The sequence below is a fragment of the Lutra lutra genome, chromosome 4 (genome assembly GCF_902655055.1).
Source record: "Lutra lutra chromosome 4, mLutLut1.2, whole genome shotgun sequence".
Classification (NCBI taxonomy): Eukaryota; Metazoa; Chordata; class Mammalia; order Carnivora; family Mustelidae; genus Lutra; species Lutra lutra.
In genome coordinates, this window is record NC_062281.1 from 94797014 (window position 1) to 94820684 (window position 23671).

At 40.0% G+C, this 23671-nt stretch overlaps 1 protein-coding gene across 2 annotated transcripts in view; it reads left to right on the forward strand.

Annotated features, from left to right (window-relative positions):
• Positions 1–23671, forward strand: part of WARS2 (tryptophanyl tRNA synthetase 2, mitochondrial) — a 92402-nt gene that overhangs the window by 56476 nt on the left and 12255 nt on the right. For both annotated transcript variants that reach the window (XM_047727502.1, XM_047727503.1), the window contains exons 3-4: positions 15955–16035; positions 18981–19066. In XM_047727502.1, coding sequence (XP_047583458.1) covers positions 15955–16035; positions 18981–19066 — 167 coding nt within the window. The remainder of the gene's footprint in view (positions 1–15954; positions 16036–18980; positions 19067–23671) is intronic.

The following is a 23671-nucleotide window of genomic DNA, read 5'->3' on the forward strand; positions in this document are numbered from 1 at the left end:
ACATTATTAATATGTCAGTTCTGTCCAGTTTGATCCATAAATTCATTATAATCCAATTACAATGTTGTAGACACTGACAAATTGGATCTGAAATGCATATGGCAATACAGAGAGTGTGTAGAATACCCAAAAGAATTTTGAAAAAGAAAACAATACTGAACAATACTGTACCCAAAACAATACTGAAAAAGAAAACACAGTTGGAGGACTTAAACCACCTTTCTTCAAGACTTAATGCCAAGCTACGGTAATCATGTGAGTGTGATCTTGATATAAGAATAGACTAATAGATCAACGGGAAGGAATAGGGAATCCAGAAGTATACCCAAATCCAGAAGCCAAATGTTTTCAACAGGAGTATCAAACCATTTCAGTGGGGGAAAGGATAGTCTTTTCAGCAAATGGTGTTAGGTATCCAACTGGATCTCTATGTGGGGGGGAGGGAATGAACCTTGGCTCTTACCTCACACCATTCACAACAAATCAACTGAAAACTACCAGGGATCTAAATGTGAAAGTGAAAACTATAAAACTTCTAGAGGAATTCAGGGGGGAATATCTTCTAGACTTTGAGGATAGGCAAAGATTTCTTAGAAAATACACAAAAAACATTTAACTTCAAAGAAAATGATACATTTGACTTCATGAAAAGATAAAGCTTCTATTCTTTAAAAGACCCCATTAAGAAAATGAAAAGGTGAGCCATAAAGGGAAAATATGTGTAACACATACATCTGACAAAGCTTTGTGTCCAAATATATACAGAACTCTTATCTCAATAATATAATAAGACAGCCTAATTTTGTAATTGGTCACTATATTTGAACAGACATTTCACAATTGAAGAAGTAAGCGCATGAAAAGTTCAACATTATGGTCATCAGAGAAATGCAAAATAAAACCAAAGGGATAAACCATTTCACCTAGTTGAATGACTAAAATTAAAAATACTGGCAATACTAAATTTTAGTAAGGCTATAAAGCAGCTCAAACTCTCATACATTGCTGGCAAGAGTATAAAATGACAGTTTCTTACAAAATAAAACATATACTTACCAAATGACCCAATAATTCCAGTCCTAGTTATTTACCCATGAGAAATTAAGACATTGTCTACAAAATGACTTATACACAAATGTTCGTAGTATTTTAGCTACTTGATAATAACAACATCCTAAGTGCTTAGTTACTTAAAATTTTTTTTAAACATTACATCAACTTTGATGAGGCATAATTTACATACAGTAAGATGGACATATTTTAGCTGCTCAGTCCATTGAGTTTTGACAAACATGTGTAACACATGTGTAACCATCACACCTATCAAGACAGAGAACATTTCAATGTCCCCCAAAATTTCCCTCATGCCCCTTTGCAGTCAATCCCTCACCCCTGCTGCTGGAGACCACTGATCTGTTTTCTGTTATTATGGACTTGTTCTGCCTGTTCTAGGATATCATATAAATAGAATTATATAATATGAACTCTTCCGTGCTTGGCTTCTATCACAATAATACTTCTGAGACTCCTATGTGTTGTTACAAACTCCTTTTTTATTGTTGAATAGTATTCCAGTGGCTGAATATTCTATAATTGTTTATCTACTCACCAGTTGATGGATGTTTGGGTTTATTCAGGCTATTATAGCTGAAATATATGAACATTTGTGTACAAGTCATTTTGTAGACAATGTCTTAATTTCTCATGGGTAAATACTTAGGACTGGAATTATTGGGTCATTTGGTAAGTATATGTTTTATTTTGTAAGAAACTGTCATTTTATACTCTTACTCTTACCAGCAATGTATAACAGTTTGGGCTGCTTTATAGCCTTACTAAAATTTAGTTGTTTTTTTTTTTTAAAGATTTTATTTATTTGAGACAGAGAGAGCGAGAGAGCACGAGGAAGGGCAGAGGGAGAAGCAGACTCTCTGCTGAGCAGGGAGCCCAATGCAGGGCTCGATCCCAGGACCCTGAGATTGACCTGAGCTGAAGGCAGATGCTTAACTGACTGAGCCACCTAGGTGCCCCCAAATATTACAGATTTTAAACCAGCCAGAAGCACTGTGAAACCAAGTGTTGCAACTGTTGACCCCACTCCAAGGAAAATATGAAAGAGAGCAATTTACTTAGGAGAGTGCTTTGAATTAGATTGAATTAGATTGAAGGGACTTTAACTGCCAAGAATATCAAGAAATTTTAGTCAAGAACTAAAAAGAGCTTAAATAAGAATATGAAAACCATTTTATAATGTAAAATTTTCATTATTTTTGTTTGTTTTGAAATTGATGTCTTTTCTGGTCTAAACATTATTTATCCAAATCAAAACAAACAAAAAATACCTAGGGAGAGCCATCTTTTACAAATGTATTTTTTTTTTAAAGATTTTATTTTTAGATAATTTGTACACCCACTGGTGAACTTGAACTTAACAACCTCGAGATCAAGAGGTGCAGGTTCCAAGGACTGAGCCAGCCAGGAGCCCCTACAAACATATTTTCTACTTCTTTGTGTTCTATCACAGGATTAAGAACACAACTAAGTGCTTGTGTTTTTAAGGAAGGGCCATGTGACCTCTTAACCTGGGCTTAGTCTCTTCTTAATTCTTAAACTTCTTCATTTCTCTTATCATTTATATATTGACCGCTTCTTCCTGTTGGGATTTTCTCTTGACTCCAATGATACAGCAGTAATGCATTTTTCTTCTACTTCTCTGAGAGTTCATTTGTTTCCTTTATTGACTCCTCTTCTTTAGTTCCTCAGAATTTCTGTCCTGAGATAAAAATCTCTCTATGTATCCCACCTTCCTGAAGTCTTACCTCCTTCCATAAGTTTCAGCCATTTTCTTTCCTGACCTTTGTCACTAGCCCCGACCTTTCTCTTAATTCTAGACTTGCACTCCTAGCTACCTTCTAGACATCTCTTTCTCTCAACTTTAACATATCTGAACCCAGAGCTTTCCTTTTTTACCTCTGACCAGCTTTACCTCCGACCTTTTTTTTTAAATAATTTGAGGTAAGGGGTGCCTGGGTGGCTCAGTGCGGTAAGCCTCTGCCTTTGGCTCAGGTCATGATCTCAGGGTCCTGGAATCGAGCCCCGCATCGGGCTCCCTGCTCAGCAGAGAGCCTGCTTCCCCACCTCTCTTTGCCTGCCTCTCTGCCTACTTGTGATCTCTGTCTGTCAAATAAATAAATAAAATCTTTAAAAACAAACAAACAAACTGTCTGCCATCAAATTCTGTACAGAGTAGCTCTCTTCCCCTTCCTCAAGGTTGCTAGTTTTGGGAGTTGCTTCTAGTAGACTGTGATTATTTTAATTATCCATGTTCATTTCCTGTAAGAACAGGGATCAGCCACCCTTTTGTGGAAAGGCATAGATACTAAATGGGCTTTGCAGACCACATTCAGTCTCTATCACCACCTCCTCTTCTCCTCTAATGCCTCTTTTGCCTTCTCCTTCTTTCTGTCTCTCTCTTTTATTTGACTGCCCTTTAAAAATGTAAAAAACTGAAACAAATAATACATTATATGTTAATAAATCAATAAAATAAAATAATAAAAAATGTAAAAAACATGGGCTGAATGAAAACAATCCACACGCCACATTTGGCCTGTGAGCAGTAATTTGCTAACCCCCACGTATGAGGATTACATGTCCTCATCCATTGCCGTGTGGCTATGAGGGCATCCTATGGGAGAAGTGTCTCTTCATATCCCACTGAGGTTGGGCTCATCCCTATGACTTGATTTAGCCAGTGGAAAGTGAGAGGGCATTTTGTACACAATGCCTCAGCAGAATGTTTAAAAGCAATTCTGTGTTTGTTCTAACTGCTGCTCTTTTCCTCTAGCTCAGGAATTGCATGTTCTGGGAGGGAGAACTCCTTCGGTTTGGGTCTTGGAATGAGAAGGTGTATAAAGCAGAGTTGTAGCCAGCCTACAGCTACCAATATATAATGTGTATGAGAAAGAAACCATTACTGTAAGCCATTTATATTTGGGATTATTTGTTACTCAGCGTAGCTTAGAAATAGCTGACTAATATAATGCAATAGAGTTTTCAAACACATATGTACACATACACATGCATACACAATAAGCAATAGAATTTAGATGGGTGTGACTTTTAACTCAACAGCAGGCTGATAAAAGCTATTTATTTAGCTTTAGAAGTATTGGACTAAGAAGAAGTATAGAAAATCCAAATATGTACACAGAGATATTCATTGCAAGCATAAATACTGATAGTAGAAGAGAGGTTATTATTTATAACATAATTCTTTTAATTAAGATCAGATCCCCAAACAAGGTTCCATTAAGGAGATTTGTGATGGGGATGATGAAAGTCCAATAAAAATAACTGAGCATGAAATCGCTCGTTTCAAGAGGATATGATAAATGGGAACTTGTGAGTCTGCCTTGTCTCCCAAGTGTTTTAACCAAAATTTATAGGACCTGATTCCAAAGAAGATAATGTTTATATGGGAAATAGTGAAGTTGTAAGGGACACTGAAGGTATCTTAGATATTTGATCCAGTATTCACTGAACCAGCTAATTGCTTGAGTGGGTTTGATTGATATCTAGCAGCGATAGCTTTGGGAATCATGATATTCCATACTCTTTTTGTTAATTAGATATTTTTGAGAAAAAATTTTAAATGCAGCAAAATACAGAGAATGATATAATAAACATTCATGTTTCCAACAGCAGGGGTGAATATTGTTAACATTTTGTCATATTTGCTTGACTTTCTTATATTAAAATAATTATAATAAAAAATAATTAAGAAGGAAAAGGCCCCTTTAATCCTTCCCCTACTCCCTGTGCCTACTCCCCGTACCCCTCCTCCCTACGTCTCTTTTCTCCCTCCCCAGGCAACCAAAATTGTGGATTTGGTGTATATCAGTCTAGCCAATTTATGATACCTTTTTACACATATAATCTCATGAACAATATGTAATATTTTCATATCTGTGGTTTAAAGAAAATTATATAAGTGATGCCATATTGGAGTACCTTTTAGCAGTTTTCTTTTTTTATACAGCAGTGTTTTTTTGTGATCTCATGTTTATGCATATAAATCTAGCTCATTTCTTTTATGTGTTGTGTAGTATGCTATTATATAAATATGCCACGCTTTAAATACTTTAAACATTTCTTTAAACTTTTCTAAAAACTTTAAACATTTCCCTATTAATAAATCTTTAATTTCATTCATGCATTCATTTAACAAATATTTATTAGGCATTTACTGTGTCTTGGATACTCTGCTAGGTACTCACATTGTATCAGTGAGGAAAAGAGACAAAAATCTTTGCCATCATGGTACTTACATTCTGTTAGGGTAACACAGTATAAATAATAACTATAATAAATTAGCCAAACATACCGTGATAGGTAATACAGAGAAAAAATTAAAGGATATTAGGAGTGCCATTGAGGGAAACAGATTCTTAGTTTAAACAGTGTGGTCTGGGTAAAGCCCCTTACTAAGATGGTATTTGAGCAAAGACAAGGTGAAGGAGTTAACCATGTGGATATCCGGGGGAGGAGAATCCCAATCACAGAAAGAGCCAGTGCAAAGGCCCAAAGGTGAGAACATGTCTAGTGTGTTGAGGGCCACACAAGGAGGCCAGCATGGCTGGAGGAGAGGGAGCAAGGAGGGAAGGTTGGACTACTGGAATATTACAGGGTTGGATGGGAGGAGATGATTGTGCCTGGTTGGACAGGCCGTTGTAAGGTCTTTGGCTTTTACTCAGAGGAGGTAAGAAGTGCAGGGTTTTGACCAGAGAAGTCACATGATCTACGTATTTATTTATTTTTTTTTAAAGATTTTATTTATTTATTTGACAGACAGAGATCACAAGTAGACAGAGAGGCAGGCAGAAAGAGAGAGGGAAGCAGGCTCCCTGCGGAGCAGAGAGCCCGATGTGGGACTCGATCCCAGGACCCTGAGATCATGACCTGAGCCGAAGGCAGCGGCTTAACCCACTGAGCCACCCAGGCGCCCCTGATCTACGTATTTAAAGGATCACTTCCGCTGCTAGGTTGAGAATAGACTGTATGAAAAGTCAGTGTAAGCCAGGAGCCCAGTTAGCAAGTTATTACAGTGACCCAGCCAAGGGTTGATGGTGCCTGGGCCAGCGCGCTGGGGTAGGTTGTAAAAAGCGTCACGATTCTGAATATCTTTTGAAGGTAGAACTAGCAAGATTTGCAGCTGGATTCAATGTGGAGTGTGAGAGAAAAAGAGACGTGAGAATGTCTTCAAGGTTTTTGCCTAAGTAACTGCAAGGATGGAGTTGCCACCAACAGAGATGACAAGCATGGACAGAGCAGGTTCAGAGTAGAGGAGTGGGAATTCAATTTGGGTGTGTTAAGTTTGAGGTGTCCACTAGGTATCTACGTAAAGATGCTCAATAGATAATTGGATATATGAGTCTGGATTTGAGCAAAGAGGTCTGGCTGGGGTTATAAATTTAAAAGACATCAGTAATATAGAGTGTATTTAAAACTGTGATTGTATCTAAAGCCATGATAGGAGATGAAAATGCAAAACGAGTGAGTGGAGAAAAGAATAGCAGTAAGAAATCAAGGACAAAAACCTGGGTGTCTGCAGTATTAAGACAATATTAATATGTTGACTGACACGAATATGATATTAATGCTTTATCCTAGCCACTACCCTTGCTGGCAGTGGTGCCCCGTTGCCATGGAGTGGTAGAGGTGAAAACCTGACTGGAATGGGCTGATGTGAGGGGAGTCTCATCACCGTGGCAGCTCTGCTGTCTTTATCTTTCTTACTGACGCGAAGCCATTCTCCCCACTAACCGATTTGAAAGGATGGGGAGTTGACTTTGCCTTGAGGACCAGTAATTCGCATGTGGAGGAAAATAGAGATCATACTAAAGATCAGAAAATCCAGACTCCTGAAACGATGTTACCTTTATTGCCACCGAATAATTAATTGCTGATGTCTCAAGGCATAGTTGTGATGAACTGCACTGGGATAGTTATTGAAACTGTTTATTGAGATATATCATACAATTCACTCACCTAGATCGTAAATTTACTGGCTTTTAGTATATTCACAGAGTGGTGCATCTTTCACCAAAATCAATTTTGGAACACTTTCATCACTCCGGAAACAAACCCTGTGGTCTTTGCCTTCTCTACCCACTCCCTGGCAGGCACTGATCTACTTTGTCCCCTGTGGATTTGCCTTTTCTGAACACTTCATACAGATGGAATCATATAGCGTGTGTTCTTTTGTGATTGGCTTCTTTCATTTCCCATAACGTGTTCAGTGTTTATCCATGTTTTAGCATTATCAGTATTTCATTTGTTTTCATTGTTGTATGTATAGACCACATTTTGTTCATTTGTTCATCAGTCAATGGACATTTGGGTTATTTCTGATTTTAGCTATCATGAATAATGCTGCCACGAACATCTGTGCAACGTTTTTTGTATGTTTTCAGTTATCTTGGTATACACCAGGAGTGAAATTTCTGGGTCTATGGTGACTCTGTATTTACCATTTTGAAGGACTGTTAAACTGTTTTGAAAGTGGCCGCGTCACTTTGTATGAGGGTTCCACCACCAGCATATAGGAATTCCAAGTTCTCCGTTCCCTTCCCAAACCTTGTTATTGTCTGTTTTTTTTTTTTTTATTTTAGCTATTCGGGTGAGTGTGAAATGGGATCTCAATGTGGTTTTGATTTATATTTTCCAAATGACTAATGATGTTGAGCATCTTTTCATAGGCTTATTGGTTATTTGGAGAAATGTCTTTTCAAATCCTTTGCTCATTTTAATTGGCTTTCTTTCTCTTTTTTTTTTATTTACTTTTTCCTCAGTGAAATTCATCAAAATATTTATTGAACATTTATTACACATAACACCCAGAATCGTTCAGCTTTTTATGTTATTTTCACATGAGCACTCGATTTTTTTTTTTTAAAGATTTTATTTATTTATTTGACAGACAGAGATCACAAGTAGGCAGAGAGGCAGGCAGAGAGAGAGGAAGGGAAGCAGGCTCCCTGCTGAGCAGAGAGCCCGATGCGGGACTCGATCCCAGGACCCTGAGATCATGACCTGAGCCGAAGGCAGTGGCTTAACCCACTGAGCCACCCAGGCGCCCAGCACTCGATTTTTTTAAATTTAATTTTTTTTCAGTGTTCCAAGATTCATTGTTTATGCACCACACCCAGTGCTCCATGCAATACGTGCCCTCTCTTTAATTGTTGAGTTATAAAAGGTTTTTTTTTTTTTTTTTTTAGGGGCGCACTGGATGGCCCTGTCAGTTAAGTGTCTGCCTTCAGCCCAGGTCTTTGTTCCAGGGTCCTGGGATTGAGTCCTCCATCCAGCTCCTTGCTCAGCGGGGAGCCTGCTTCTCCCTCTGCCTGCCACTTCCCCTGTTCATGCTCTCTGTCTATCTGACAAATAAATAAAATATTTTTTTTAAAAAAGGGTTTTTTAATATTCAGGATACAGTTCCTTCATGAGATGTAGGATTTGCAAGTATCTTCTCCATTTTGAGAATTGACTTTCACTTTCTTGATGGTGCCCTTTGAAACACAAAAAAGTTTTTTCATTTTGATGAAGTCCAATTTGTTAAATTTTTTTTTCTTTTGTTGCTTGTACTTTTGGTGTCATATTTAACAAACTGTTGCTTAACCCAAGGTCATGGAGATTTACTCCTATGTTTTTTTCTAAGCATTTTATAGTTTATACTATAATATACTATAATATAGTTTATACATTTATGTCTGTGACCCATTTTGAGTTACTTTTTATAAATGGTGAGAGGTTGGGGTCTGGTCCAACATCATCCTTCTACATGTAAATATGTGCGTGTAGATTTTCACTTATCTCACCACCATTTGTTGAAAGATTGACCCTTCCCCCATTGAATGGTCTTGGCACCCTTGCTGAAAATGGATTGACTGGGGGCACCTGGTTGGCTCAGTCAGTTAAGCATCTGCCTTCGGCTTGGCTCATGATGCCAGGGTCCTGAGATCGAGTCCCACATCTGGCTCCCTGCTCAGCAGGGAGTTTGCTTCTCCCTCTCCCTGCGTGTGCTTTCTGTTGCTATCTCTGTCTCTCTCTCTCTCAAATAAGTAAATAAAATCTTCAAAAAAAGAGAGAGAAAATGGATTGACTGTAGATGGATGGATTTATTTCTGGACTCTCAGTTCATTCTGTTGATCTACGTATTCTATCCTTATATCAATAGTGCTTTGTTAGACTACTGTACTATTACACTGACTGATTCTTGGCTGTTAAACCAAGCTTGCATTTCTGGAATAAATCCCATTTGATCATGCTGTATATAATTCTTTATATATGTTGATGTATTTGGTTTATTAGTATTTTGTTAAGGATTTATTGGTCTGTAGCTGTCTTTTGTTGTCATGCCTTTGCCTGGCTTTGTTATCAAGGTAATACTGGCCTCTTGGGTTAAGTAGGGAAGAAAATTAATTTTTTTTAAAATTTTCTGGAAGAGATTCTGAAAAATTGGTATCAATTTTTTAAATGTTTGTTGGAATTCACTAGTGAAACCCCACACACACTTAGGGTTCTTTTTTGTCATTGCTGATTGGTTAGTGACTTTCCTGCAGAAATTATATAAAGTGTCTTCGCTATCATGTCTGGCTGCTGCAGTCTGTTGGGTTAGCTTAGTGTTCAGACTTTTCTAAATGCCTTAATTCTATATTTAAAAAAGAATTTTTTTTTAGATTTTATTTATTTATTTGAGAAAGAGAGATCACGAGCAGGGAGGAGGGGCAGAGGGAGAGGGAGAAGCAGACTCCCTGCTGAGCAGGAAGCCCAATGCGGCTCGATTCCAGGAACCTGAGATCATGACCTGAGCCGAAGGCAGACACTTAACCCCTCTGAGCCATCATGTGCCCCTCAATCCTATATTTTTGACCCTTTGCCCCAGAGGTTTATACAGGGCCTCAAGGTGAACCAGAGGTGACAGATTAGGGTCTTCTCAGGTCTCTCCTGGCCACGTGCATAGCCCCAGACATGTATGTGTCCTCTTCGATGGCCCATGAATATGTCCGGTTTTTCCAAAGCACCCAATGGGCATATCATTTCCCAGTTTTTTCCTTTAAGTTTTTGGCTGGCCCCTGACCTTCTCCTCCTGGTATCAACACCTCAGGCAGCTGCAATATAAAATCACTGCTGCTGATTACTTCTGGAAAATGTCCTGTGGATAGGGTTTTTCCCACCGAGTGTGCTCTAAGTGAGGTCCGTTAACAACGCACTCTGCAAATGGGGTTTTTCTACGGAGCTGTCAGCTTGAGTAGTGACAGTTCTCTGCGGATGAGAACGGTCTTTTTGAGAAGCTCCAAACCCAGTCTTCCCTTTCCAATGGCCTGCTAGGCTGCTTTACACAGCTACCCCAGGCATGGACAAGGATGCTGGGAAGACGGTGAGTTAAAATGCCACAAAAGGCTGTTGCTTCTGAGATTCCAATATTTTTCTTAAAGAAGTACTCTTCACATTATGGCAGGCCTTTCGTTAATTTCCCAGAGTTCTGTAAAAACTGCCTTTGACAATTTTTGCTACTTTTCTCGTTGCTTTTAGGGAGGAGTTGATTTTCAGAGCTTGTTACTCTGCCATTCCGGAGGGCCCTCCAGTTGTTTTAAACACCAAAAAAAAAAAAATTTTTTTTTTTTTAATTTGAGACCAAGTGTAGTTAGATTTACTAGCCTTTTATTCTGTTTTCGCAAATTGAACACACTGTGAACTTGTACCCAGAATGTTCTTCATGCCCCCTTCCAGTCACTAACTACCCCTTCCCGCAAGATAACCTGTTTTTAAACTTGGTCTAATTTGAATTATTTAGTATATGCTTTTTTTGTGTCTGGCTTCTTTCACTCAACATTATGTTTATGAAATTCATCCTCATTGCTCTAGTTTTCCATTGTATGAATAGGCCATAATTTATCTCTTCTACTTGGGTGGACATTTGGATTGCTTACAATTTGGAGTTGTTACAATGAATTCTTGCACATATATCTTTGTGTATATGTGCACATTTTTGTTAGCTATATACCTAGAAATGAAACACTTGGGACATTTGTTAAATGAATGGTAAATGTTTGTGGACACAGTCAGTTTTCAACGTTGGTATACCAATTTACATTCTCGCAGTAGTGTGTAAGTATTACGTTTACTCAATATCCTTGCCACACTTGGTATTATTTTTCATTTTAATCATTCTACCAAGTATTTATGGTATCACATTATGACTTTAATTTGAACTTAATGCATTTGGCCCATTTTCCTAGTGTTATCTGCTTTTTTTTTCTAATAAATTTGTAAGAATTCTTTTTTTTTTTCCTTAAAGATTTTATTTATGAGATGGGCACCTGGGTGGCTCAGTGGGTTAAGCCTCTGCCTTCGGCTCATGTTGTGATCTCAGGGTCATTGGATCCAGCCCCGCATGGGGCTCTCTGCTCAGCAGGGAGCCTGCTTCCCCCTCTCTCTCTGCCTCCCTCTCTGCCAACTTGTGATCTTTCTCTCTCTGTTAAATAAATAACTAAAATTTTAAAAAAAAGATTTTATTTGTGAGAGAGAGAGAGAGAGCATGAGCTGGGGGAGAAGGAGAAGGACAAGCAGACTCCCCACTGAGCACGGAGCCTGATGAGCAGCTCTACGTGGGGCTAAATGCCGGGCTCAATCTCAGGACCCCGAGATCATGACCTGAACTGAAGTCAGACCCTTAACCGACTGAGCCACCCAGGTGCCCCAGTTTGTAGGAATTCTTTATGTATTCTGTATACCAATATATTCTGTATGGGTTTACAAATATCTGCTTCCACTCTGTGACTTGCCTTTTTCCTCTCTAATGATGGTGTTTGATAAAGAGAAGTTATTAAACTTGTGGTAATTTAATACATCAATATTTTTTGCTTTATGTTAGTACTTTTTGGATCCCATTTGATTTACTCAAGGAAATCAAATGCAACCAACTGAATTAATTTTTTTCCTGCAAATTTTTTTTAAAAACCTATGATTTATGCAGAGCATTTTCCTCTCCCTTAAAGAACAGCAGTGCTTTCCCAAGAGTGTATATTTTGAACAACTGTCCTCTTTCTTTTTTTTTTAAGTCTTAAACTCTATTTTTTTTATTATGTTGTGTTAGTCACCGTATATACAATGGAATATTACTCAACTGTCTTCTTTCATTCACAAAAGCATCCACCAAACATCAAGCCTTACATAACTCAATTCCAGAAGATTTTTTCTTCTGTCCTATCAAACCCAGCAATTCCATTGAGTATATTTCTCATCCTATTTGTTTCTTTTTTATATATATTTTATTTATTTATTTGACAGACAGAGATCACAGGTAGGCAGAGAGCAGAGAGGCAGCCAGAGAGAGAGGAAGGGAAGCAGGCTCCCTGCTGAGCAGAGAGCCTGATGCGGGGCTCGATCCCAGGACCTGGGATCATGACCTGAGCCGAAGGCAGAGGCTTTAACCCACTGAGCCACCCAGGCGCCCCTCATCCTATTTGTTTCTATTCACCCATCTGCTCTATTTTCAGAGATAGCAGAGCCTATTAGATATGAAGTTCTCTAACTTCTGCTCTCCACTCCTGTCTCATAAGATAAATCCTCGTCTGTATGTATTTCCCCTCCCCCTGCTTCAGTGGAAGACATCTTATAGAAAGTAGGTCTATCCCACCTTAAAAAACAAATAAGATTTTTTTATTCTCTAACCCCTACTAGTTATTCCCATCTCTCTCCTTCCTGAAAAAAAAAAATACCTTACGTATGTGATAAAATTGCATGGAACACCCACACAATGAGCGCATGTAACACTGGTGAAATCTAACTGGGGCAGATGGATTGTATCCAATTCAATTTCCTAGTTGTGATATCATAGTATAGTTTTTATGCAAGATCTTGCCATTGGGGGAAATTGGGTGAAGGTATATTGGGTTGCACTGTATTATTTCTTACAGCTATACATGAATCTACAATTATCTCAAAATAGAAAGTTAAAACAGAAGTCTTTCTAAAAGTTATCTATAATAATAACCACCATTTATTGATTGCTTGCTGTGGGCTAGGTACCATTCTAAGCACTGCCAGGTGGATACTATTGTTAACCTCATTTTATAAGTGAGAAAACTGAGGCACAACGCAAAGTCACTTACACAGGGTCACCCAGCTCATAGATGGCAAAATTAGCATTCAGATCCAGACAGCCTCATTCCAAAGGCAGAGCTCTGAAATGCTCTGCTGTACTTCTTGTGTATCAGTCTTCGTATCCTGTCACACTTCAGTCCACCCCCTATAATTTAGCTTCTCTCCCAGTCACTCCCCTGAAACCGCTTTGCCTGGATCACCAACAAGTCTGTTGTTAGAGCACCTGGGTGGCTCAAGTCGGCTAAGCATCTGCCTTCATCTCAGGTAGTGATCCTGGGGTCCTGGAATCAAGTCCTGAGTCATGCTCCCTGCTCAGCTGGGAGACTGTTTCTCCCTCTCTCTCTGCCCCTCCCCGCCCCACCACCCTCCACCCCATTCAAGCTCTCTCTCTCTCTAATAAATAAATAAAATCTTTTTTTTTTTTAAATGTCTGTTGCTAAATCAAATGGATTCTTTTTGGTCCTTACCTTTCTTCCTGCTGCCATTGACATTGTCCATACATTCAGCAAATATTTATTGAGCACGGTTCCAGACTGCTTTACTGCAGTGAACCGACCAGGCAAAGCTGCCTGCAGCTGAAGGTTGTGTATGTCTTTACTTGGTATAGTTAGGGAGTCAGACTCTTCGGTCACTGCTGACTTGTTTGTGGGTGGTCAACAAGCCACCTTCTGTGTTCCATGCTTTTTTTGTCCCCCCTGTGGCTAAAACAGATCCTATGGTTATTTTGTTTGTTTTGCAACATTTAGTCAGTTTAACTATATTTAGATACCATTTTCACTTTTCCCCAGATAGAAATCTGAACCTTTCCAAACAGTTGTCATGAATATGGATAAATTACGAGAGCCAAATCCTGAAGTATACTATCCCTTCTTGTATAATTATTAACAATAAATTATGAAAGTTACCTTTGCCTTTTTACCTACCTTTCTCTGCATAAGAATAATTTGGATTAGTTTTATGCCCCCTTATTTGGAAATACCAAGAAGATCTCTGCAGAATATTAAATAAGTATCATTCTCTATGTTTCAAATAAAAAGCTACTCCAAGGAAGATACTTGATTTCATGAAGACATGACGGTAGTTTCTTGCATTTCACCGAAACTGAGCACGTAAGCCGGAGTTGAAGGAAAGGAGTCATTTTGTCTCTTTCTGCGTATGCGTGGTTATTTTCTATATTTTCATTCCTTTTCCTAATTCCGTAAAGAAGAGAAAAATTTTTCTCCTGCTTTTATCATGCCAAAAAAACAACTCTTGTTTTATTAGTTCTAGTGGAAATGCGTTTTGCTTGATGATTGGAAGCAGCTATAATCCTCTTGCTTCCATCCAGGGTAACTGTTTTGGTCTGAGAGCTGTTTGTTTACAGCAGCAGTTAGCAATTTGTATGGACAGTGCTGCTCTCAACGAAACCCAAATGCCTCTTGGAAGAAAGATGACAGAGTCAGTCCAGCAACTTGCAAAACTTTAAAAGCAATTCCTTGTCAAACATGTGAAAAACAACTCTTCCCTCTCCGCGACTCGAGTCCAAAAACGAGAAACTATCCTACACCAGATGGTGATTCCTTGCTAATAAAATAGGCCTAGGCTGACTCGCCTCCGTTCCTTTATGTTCCCTTTGCAAAACCCACAAAGAACACATTTGGGGCCACTTTTCAGAGTTGGCAACAGTCTCTGCATTTTAAGGAAATCATATGGACACACACGCAAAAACGCCACGATGGATGATGGGCTCGGGATCCCCAGAGTCCAGAAATGAGATACATAGGCCTTAAGTTCTAGGTCATCAGTTCGAACCTGGCCTGGATCCAAGAATCATCCTCTCTGTTGCCAGATTTGGTTGCTTGATTAAATTTGGTTAAAACAGATTGAGAAAAGGTTGTATTTCCTTGTTGACTAGATCTCCTTTTAAAAAGAAGAGGAAGAAAGAGGAGGAGGAGGAAGCAGAGGAAGAAGAGAAGGGGGGATGGGGAAGAAAGAAAGAAAAGAAAAAAGAAGGGAGAGAAGAAATAGGAACTGAAAAACAAAACAAAACACTCTATAGGATGATAAAGTGATTCCTAAATTGGAAATTACTGCAGGTCTAGAAGATTTAGTCATTAATTTTAAGGCCAGTACCTTTCTCTACTATTTACATGTGAGCTATTAGAGTGGCTTTCATATATTTAGAAATTATTTAGAGAGGACTTGAATGTGTGTGTGTGTGTGTATGTGTGTGCGTGTGCATGTGTTAATAACCTTGGCTTTTTTTTTTTTACACTTTAAAAAAATATTTTATTTATTTGACAGAGAGAGACACAGCAAGAGAGGGAATACAAACAGGAGGAGTGGGAGAGGGAGAGACAGACTTCCCACTGAGCAGGGAGCCCAATGTGGGGCTCCATCCCAGGACCCTGGTATCGAGACCTGAGATGAAGGCAGACACTTAACTGACTGAGCCACCCAGGCACCCCTACCTTGGCTTTTTAAAGCTGGAATAGATGCTTCAGGACAAAATGAGACCCCTTCCCTGAGGAGATGGAAGCAGAGTCTGGTCAGCCACTTGCTAGGGATGTTGGGAAGAAGATTTAAGTACTAGAATAGTAATTGTATTGGTTAGTTTTAAAATTTTCTTCTGCATCCAAAATCCCATGCCTTATAGAATCAGTCTCCTTTGCCTGTCATTTTTTTTTAAATCACCTTGATTTGGGGTGATATCAGCCACTTGAGGTAATACCTGTTGTTGGTTGAGTCTTGCCTTATATGTAAGAAACCATTGACTGCCTTCGCTAATGTCCTGTTTTATTTCTTTAGGTATCTGAACACACACAATTAAGTTGGATCCTTACCTGCATGGTCAGATTACCCCGGTTACAGCATTTACACCAGTGGAAGGTAAATGCCAGCGATCTGATTAATAAACAAAAAGAAATTCAAAGTCTCCATTGTGACTGGTTTTTGTTTTGTTTTGTTTTGTTTTGTTTTCCCTTCTCCTGTTTATTTTTGTGTTCTGCTCTGGGAATCCTGAGTTTACTGGCCTCCCTGATCTGTCACTCACCAGTAGCCTGAACAGCATCTTAATTTCTCTGCCTCAGGGTAGTAAATGCAAAGTAAGAGGGTTCACCAGGATTCCATTTTAAAAACAGGATAAAAATATCCACATTTTTAACTGTTTGATTTTATCTGTGTAGGTCAAATCAGAGTGACCTTTGAATAGATTTGCTAATGACCTTGGACCTACCACATTGTAATTAACAAACAGTCGCAATTTCTGGATTACTGCTCCCTGAAGCTGCCTGCCATCGCCATGCAATTAGCTGGCAGTAAGGCTTAAATGTTTTCACTGTGGGGAGAAGGAGCAGCATATTTTATTTAACATTTAAACAAGTTGAGTCCAGGCAACAGTTCAAGCCCACAGAAAAATTCAGGCTGTACTTTTTCTAGGAAATTCAACTGAGAAAGATAAATTGGATAATTCATAGTACTTCATTTCCATTTATTTTTGCAATTGGATAACCTGAGGGTAGGTAGCCCCCAAGTGCATCAACACTGAATTTCAGTTTCAGACTTCTCTCCAGCATATTTTCAGGGCCGTTGGTTTCTTCAAAAGCTGGTTCAGAAGCTTCCAGATCCATCGCAGAGAGAAACAGTTTTAAAGTGACTGTGCCGAAATAAGAGGTTAAGGGGTAAAGCTGCAGAGTCATTACCTGCCAGGGATTACAAACAAAATGCTAAATGCTGTCATGCTCTATACCATATTTTGGTTTCAGCCAAGACATTCTCATTTTCTCAAAATACTCTAAGTTGAATACCAAAATCCTTTTCAGAAGAACTGAATACTAGTTCAATGTGAATTGCTCCCACTTTAAAATCATGTCTGAGGACCTGCTGATAACACGTGACTAGAGAATGCACGAACTCAGGTTTCCCTCCACTGTCCAAAACTTGAGCATCTCTAGGAAACCTTTCATAAGCCAAAATGGAATAGAGCCAAGAAGCAAGTACCATTTCATAAAGGCCAAAGTCCTCTTCCGTTTTCTTTCAGTTACTGAAAGCAGGCACTAATGTCAGTCTTTTGGAAAAGCAAAGTGGTGTAATGAGAAGTTTTAGGTAGCAGGGGAAACCTATATTCTCAGGAAGCCTTTCTACCAGCCTGTGATTTCTTTTCTTTTTTTTTTTTTTTGTGAATTATTTATTATTTTTTTAGAGAGACAGAGCATGAACAGGGGGAGGGGGAGAGAGAGAGAGAGAGAAGCAGACTCCCTGCTGAGCCCAGAGGCAAAGTAGGGCTCCATCTCATATCCTGAGATCATGACCTGAGCCAGAACCAGGAGTGGGTCCCTCAACTGACTAAGCCACCTAGGTGCCCACTGTGATATTTTATTTGTGGGTAAAAACATGGATTTCAATAAGTGACTCTTAATCTCACAAAACAAACTGAGGGTTGCCGGGGGGGGGGAGGGGGGTTGGGAGAGGGGGGTGGGGTTATGGACATTGGGGAGGGTATGTGCTATGGTGAGTGCTGTGACGTGTGTAAACCTGGCGATTCACAGACCTGTACCCCTGGGGATAAAAATACATTATATGTTTATTAAAAAAAATTAATTAATTAAAAAAATGGATTTCAAATGCCAATCTTATCCTAGAGCATGTAACTGCCTTCTCTGATCATCCCTTCATTAGCAAATATTGGCGATGCCTTATGCAAGTCTCATACCACACTAGGGCTGGAGGTATAGCAGTCAACAGGACAGACAGAAGTAGCCACTTTCATGAGGCTTGTGGTCTCTTTGGGCAGAGACAATTGCACAAGCAATCAGGAAGTGTGAAAAGTGATCAGAAGGAGGGGTCTCGATACTGTAGGAGGATCTAAGAGCTTGGTTTTGATTGGAGGGGAATAGTAGAGTAGAAAGGTGGGATCTGGGCTACGAAGGTCATGGTTATTTGCAGGATTCCACAGGGGGTAACACAGATATGGGAGGCATCTGGGGCACATAATAGGCACTCAATAAATATTAATGCTCTCCACATCTCCCCCCTTCCTTTGTAATTTCAAGTATTCTAATATAAAAGTATTCTAATATAAAAAGACTATAAATTTAATGCAGTAGCACTTTTTAAAAATTGGGTTCTTTTCCCATTTGCTCATGGCCAAACTAAACTTTTATTATCTTTATCCCAAGATTGCAAACTGGGCTTTATCATGGACATTGCAATAAAAAGATGTACTAAAGGAATTCTGGGTTCAAACTTTCAAATTTCCTTTGAGTGACCTATAGCATTCGTTGCTGTAAGCCGGAAAATAGTAGAAGTAACCAGAAGAGTTAAGTATGTACCTGAGTGAGGGAACATCAAGACCGATTCAGAATTGTTTCGATTAAAATTTCTCTTCATTTCATTTTTTAAATCCCATGACTGTTGGTATTTTGGTGTTTTTTTAAGTGTGATTTTGGGGTGCCATGACATTTTTGTCAGTAGCACAGTGGGGGACTTCCCAGGAGGTTTCCACGGATATAACAATATGGCTTTCGATGTTAACTTGTCAAATTAATTAATAATGGAGTTTGTATGATTTGGAACCTAGAGACTCTTCTTCCCGGGCTTTAATTAAATGCACCAGAAATAGGGCAGTGTGGGACCCCTTCCGGGGGCAGTGGTGAAGCGGATTTCCCTTATTCCTGCCTCAGCCTGCAGCAGGAACCCTGCAGTCACATGGTTTTCTGTGTTGCTAGAAGGAACTGAGATATAATGGTAGTACAGTAGCTTTAAAGATTGCTTAACATAGCGGTATCATTAGATTCACAGCTGATATCTTTCCCTCCTCTCTTTTCACCACCTAGGCGAAGGTTGCCACACAGAAGCATGGTGGGACCGTAGGCCTGCTCACATACCCAGTGCTCCAGGCTGCTGACATCCTGTTGTACAAGTAAGGAGCAGAGTGTACCCCTGGGTCTTATGCATACTGATGAGAGAGTATTCGAGCCCATCCCCAAAAGATTTGGCTCACAGGGAATGGAGCTATACAAAGGATTGTGTGAATCAGTTTGTGTCTATTACCCAGTAAAAGGTACAAAATGACAGAAGGCTGTTTTACTGTGAAACTAGTAACATGAAGGGCTAACACTTACACAGCACTTACTATGTGTTGGAAACTATTACAAGTGCCTAGCAGATATTCACCCCGTTAATCTTCACAACCACCTTGGGAAAGTTGCACAACAATCATCCCCATTTTACAGATGAGGAAATGAAAGTACGGAGTGGTTAGTCACTCGCCCCAAGTCATGGAGCTAGCAGAGCTTGGGCCCAAGATCTGAGTGTAGAAAGTTTGGGTAGAGGGTTGTGGTGCTCGTAACCACTCTGCAGTATAGACTTCCCTGGTAATAATTAAGCTTCAAGAGTTTTAAGCATTGCTCTCTCAAACAATCTAGATTCTAAAGCAATGCTGTGTAATAGAACTTGCCTGCAATTATGGAAATGATCTGTGCTTTCCAAGGCCTTAGCTGCTAGCCACAGGACATGTTGGCAGAAGAACGGAATTTTAAGTTTTACTTAATTTTAATAATTTAAATGGAAATAGCCACCTGGATCTGATGGCTACTGTATTTGATCAGCTGTTGAGAGCAAGTTTTTCAACATGCTAGGGTGCCCTACTTTTCCTGGACCCATAATCCCTCTAGTCAGCCAATGCTGTCCCTCTACAGGTCTCAGACCCTACAACCAGAGGATCTGAAGCCTGCCCTATCTGTACTTCTGAACCTATCCCTTTCCCAGTCCTTTCCTGCCATCCCCACATCACCTCCCTTGCCCCCCAGTTAGCCTTCTAGAGATAAAGCTTCCCAGTAGGCATGCACACATAGTCAAGCCTCACTTCTGAGGAAAAGGAGAAACTCTGTCAATCTGTTTTTCCCTGAAGCCTTAACCTTGCGAAAGTGATTCTTCCCTAGGAAAACTAGAATTCTTTGCATGTAAATATGACAATAGCATGGAGCTGACAGTATCTATACCTCGTAGTACAACCCCAGAGCCTTTGTGCCAGTATGATGGAAGCAACCAGAAGAACAACTGCTTAGCTTCACAAATCAGGAACGCCCTTTAATACATGCAGGCTATCTTTAATTCTGCTCAAAACATATACATGAGGATTGTGTGTTGTTTGTTGTATTAATTTGAATGTTGGATTCCTAGCAGCATTTATTACTTTTAGTAAGTAACTTTTGACTTATCCTGGGAAATCTAGGATTTACTAGGATAAATCTAGGGAAATCTTTTTCTCCAGGAGTAGCAAATGGAAGTCTAATAAAGGTCTAATACATTTCCCAGCAAAGTAGTGTGTTTTCTCACCTGGAAATGGGAATATTAATTATAGTTGCACAGAATTAGTCAAAGATTAAAATGAAATATGGGCCAGGCAGTGCTGTGACTGGGAGCTGTCATTTGGTCATGCCTGGTGATGATTGTCTCTAACGATCATAGTCTTACGTCAAATTTCACTTTCAGGAGAGACTTTTTTTTTTTTTTTTTAGAAAGAGTGGATGGAGGCAGGGGCAGAGGAAGAGGAAGAGAGAGAATCTTTTTTTTATTTTTTTAAGATTTTATTTATTTATTTGACAGAGAGAGAGAGATCACAAGTAGGCAGAGAGGCGGGCAGAGAGAGGGGGAAGCAAGCTTCCCCCTGAGCAGAGAGCCCAATGTGGGGCTCAATCCCAGGACCCTGAGACCACGACTTGAGCTGAAAGTAGAGGCTTAACCCACTGAGCCACCCAGGTGCCCTGGAAGAGAGAGAATCTTAAGCAGGCTCCACACCCAGTGTGGAACCTGAAGCTGGGCTCAGTCTCCTAACCCTGAGATCATGACCTGAGCCAAAATCAAGAGTGGGAGGCCTAACTGACTGAGCCACCCAGGTGTCCTGCAGATTTTTTTTTTTTAATTTACTTATTTGAGAAAGAGAGAGAACATGAGAGAGAGCATGAAAAGGGAGAAGGTCAGAGGGAGAAGCAGACTTCCTGCGGAGCTGGGAGCCCAATGTGGGACTCGATCCCAGGACTCCTGGATCATGACCTGAGCCAAAGGCAGTTGCTTAACCAACTGAGCCACCCAGGCGCCCTTGGGGGACTTCTTTATAGAAGCAAAGGCTGAGGTTTGTCAGCACCAGAAGACGAAAGCCCATGAGCACAGGTGATTTCCTTAACAGTTCAAGAGCTGTCCTGTGAGAGTCCTCTAAGCTCAGGGCTGTGAAAGAGAGTAAACCTGAGCAAGAGTGATTGTCCCCTTTGTGATACCATGGAGCGCAGAGTCGGGGGGGACCTTTACCGGTCCTGTCCTGCAATTCCCTAGCTTTACAAACACAGCCCAGGGAGGGTAAGCACTTTACGCAAAGCTGCACAGCCAGTCAGTGGACAGTGGAGCATCTGGGCCTGGTTATGGTCTCCTGAGGCCTATGCTGACCTTCCTTAAGGAACCAGTAGTTATAATCTGGGGCAAGATCATCACATAAGCAACAAGGACGATACAAGGTCATATATACTAAAGCGATTTTTTGCTCATTGCCCAAACTACAATTAGCAGAATGATAACATCCTACCATTGCTTTCATCTTTAAAGTTAGGAGCCAATGGGACATAGCTAAAGGGGTTATTGAGCAAAGGATGTATGAATTGGTATCACCTACCATATGCTCAGTACAAATGTTTCAAGAGTACAAGCAATATTGTAAGAGGCTGACACCTGGCAAGAGTAGCTCCTGATCACTGTTTTCAAGCCAGGCCTGAGGTTGTGAAGGTCTTCTTTTACAGAAAGAAATTTTGGATAATTATTTCTCATAGTTAGTTAATGCTTCCAAGGATAAGTTGCCCCCCAGGTAACTTCCAGCCTCAGTTACCCCCCCCCAGCCAACTCCTGGGAAGCAAAGAAATACCTATACTATACATATTCCTTCTTTAACTCTTACTGATCCATTTGGTAGTTAGCATATACACTAAGAATGCCATGTAATACCTTCCTTTTTCCTCTTTTCTAAAAGGAAGCTGTGGTAGCAGATTGTTAGGTATCCCCATCAGGTTTCTGATGTTTTATATATAATTCATTAAGCAGAGAAATTTATTTAAAGTATTATAACCAGGTAATTACCTACATTCAAGACGACTGCCTCCTACCTTAGCTTAGCAACCATCTACCTGCAATGCCATAATTAGATCCTGGGCATGGAACAGACAATGGCATACTCCTTTTCTTAAGAGAAACAGCCCTACATTTGCCTCCTATCTGGTCTCTGGCCGGACCTCCAGCCTCCGTCTGCACATTCTCTGCTTGTAGGCTCTGGTCCTTTGGGCTCCTTTCTCCTGCCTTCCTCCTTCAGACTGTCACCCTGGGGACCGTTGCTACACACACGTGTCCCACTTTTCTTGGGCATGTGTGTCCCTTGGACCCCTCCAAAGTATGCAGACAAGTACCATAAAATCAGTTCTGGTTTCTGCAGCATTAATGCTGCTAACGTACATTTCTTATCTGTTTCATTATGCTTCGCCTCCCAGGTTTAGAAATGCCTAACTGCTTCGTATTAAGTAGCAGAGACAGGACTCAAACCCAGGTCCGATTTTTAGCCTGTGCCGTTGTTTTCCCTACCGCACAGCTCAAGCACTTGGGGTATTTTTTGTTTGGTTTTTGTTACAGATAGTTCTGGATTTGGAAACAGGTCATAACCAGAATGTCTATGAATATTTACGTTGTAAGTATAACAAACAAGCAAGTTAGACGGATTCAAAAAACATTTGTATTTTCTCCCTCCAGCCAACCTCTATGTAGCCTCTTTACCAAATGCTGATGCAAAGCATGTGTAGATTTTGTGTTTGCTTTTGTCAATAACAGCACTGGAGTAAGTGGGACATGGTGAGCCAGAGAATAAACACAAGGGAAGGGAATGAAAGGAGAACCTTCCAGATAAGCATATGAGAGATTTATTCCATTGTTTTGGTAGAACTTGGTATGAGACCCAGGAATGGAAAGCTGAGACCATCTTAGGCTTGAGAATATAATAAAATAGCAGATATTTGAAGAGGGACAAGATACCGAACAATGGCATTTGCTCCAAGTTTTTATTTTGCATCTGCATTCTTTTTCTGAATATCCAATTTCAAATAACTGGCTACATATTAAGAAAATGCTTCTGTCTCCTTTCCTCTCTCTCTCCCTACACACACACACAGTTTTTATTGACATGTAGTAAATACATGTTAAGTACCTGCGGTGCTGCTTATCCAGAGAAAGGCTCTCTGCATGGACTTGAGCGAAGGGAAGGAAGGAATTAACAGAGGTGGGCATAGTGGTCAGGCACTACACACACGCTAATTATTCAGATTCTCAGAGCGGCTCTGCAAGACAGGTAAGTGATATCATCCCCATTTTACAGATAAAGAAATGAAGTTTGAGAGAAGTGCTACTAAGTCTGTTCAAACAGACATGAGATCGATCGCCTGGGCTAACCAGTGTCTCTTCTCCGAGAACACAATCGGAGAACCATGGGAAGAGGGTA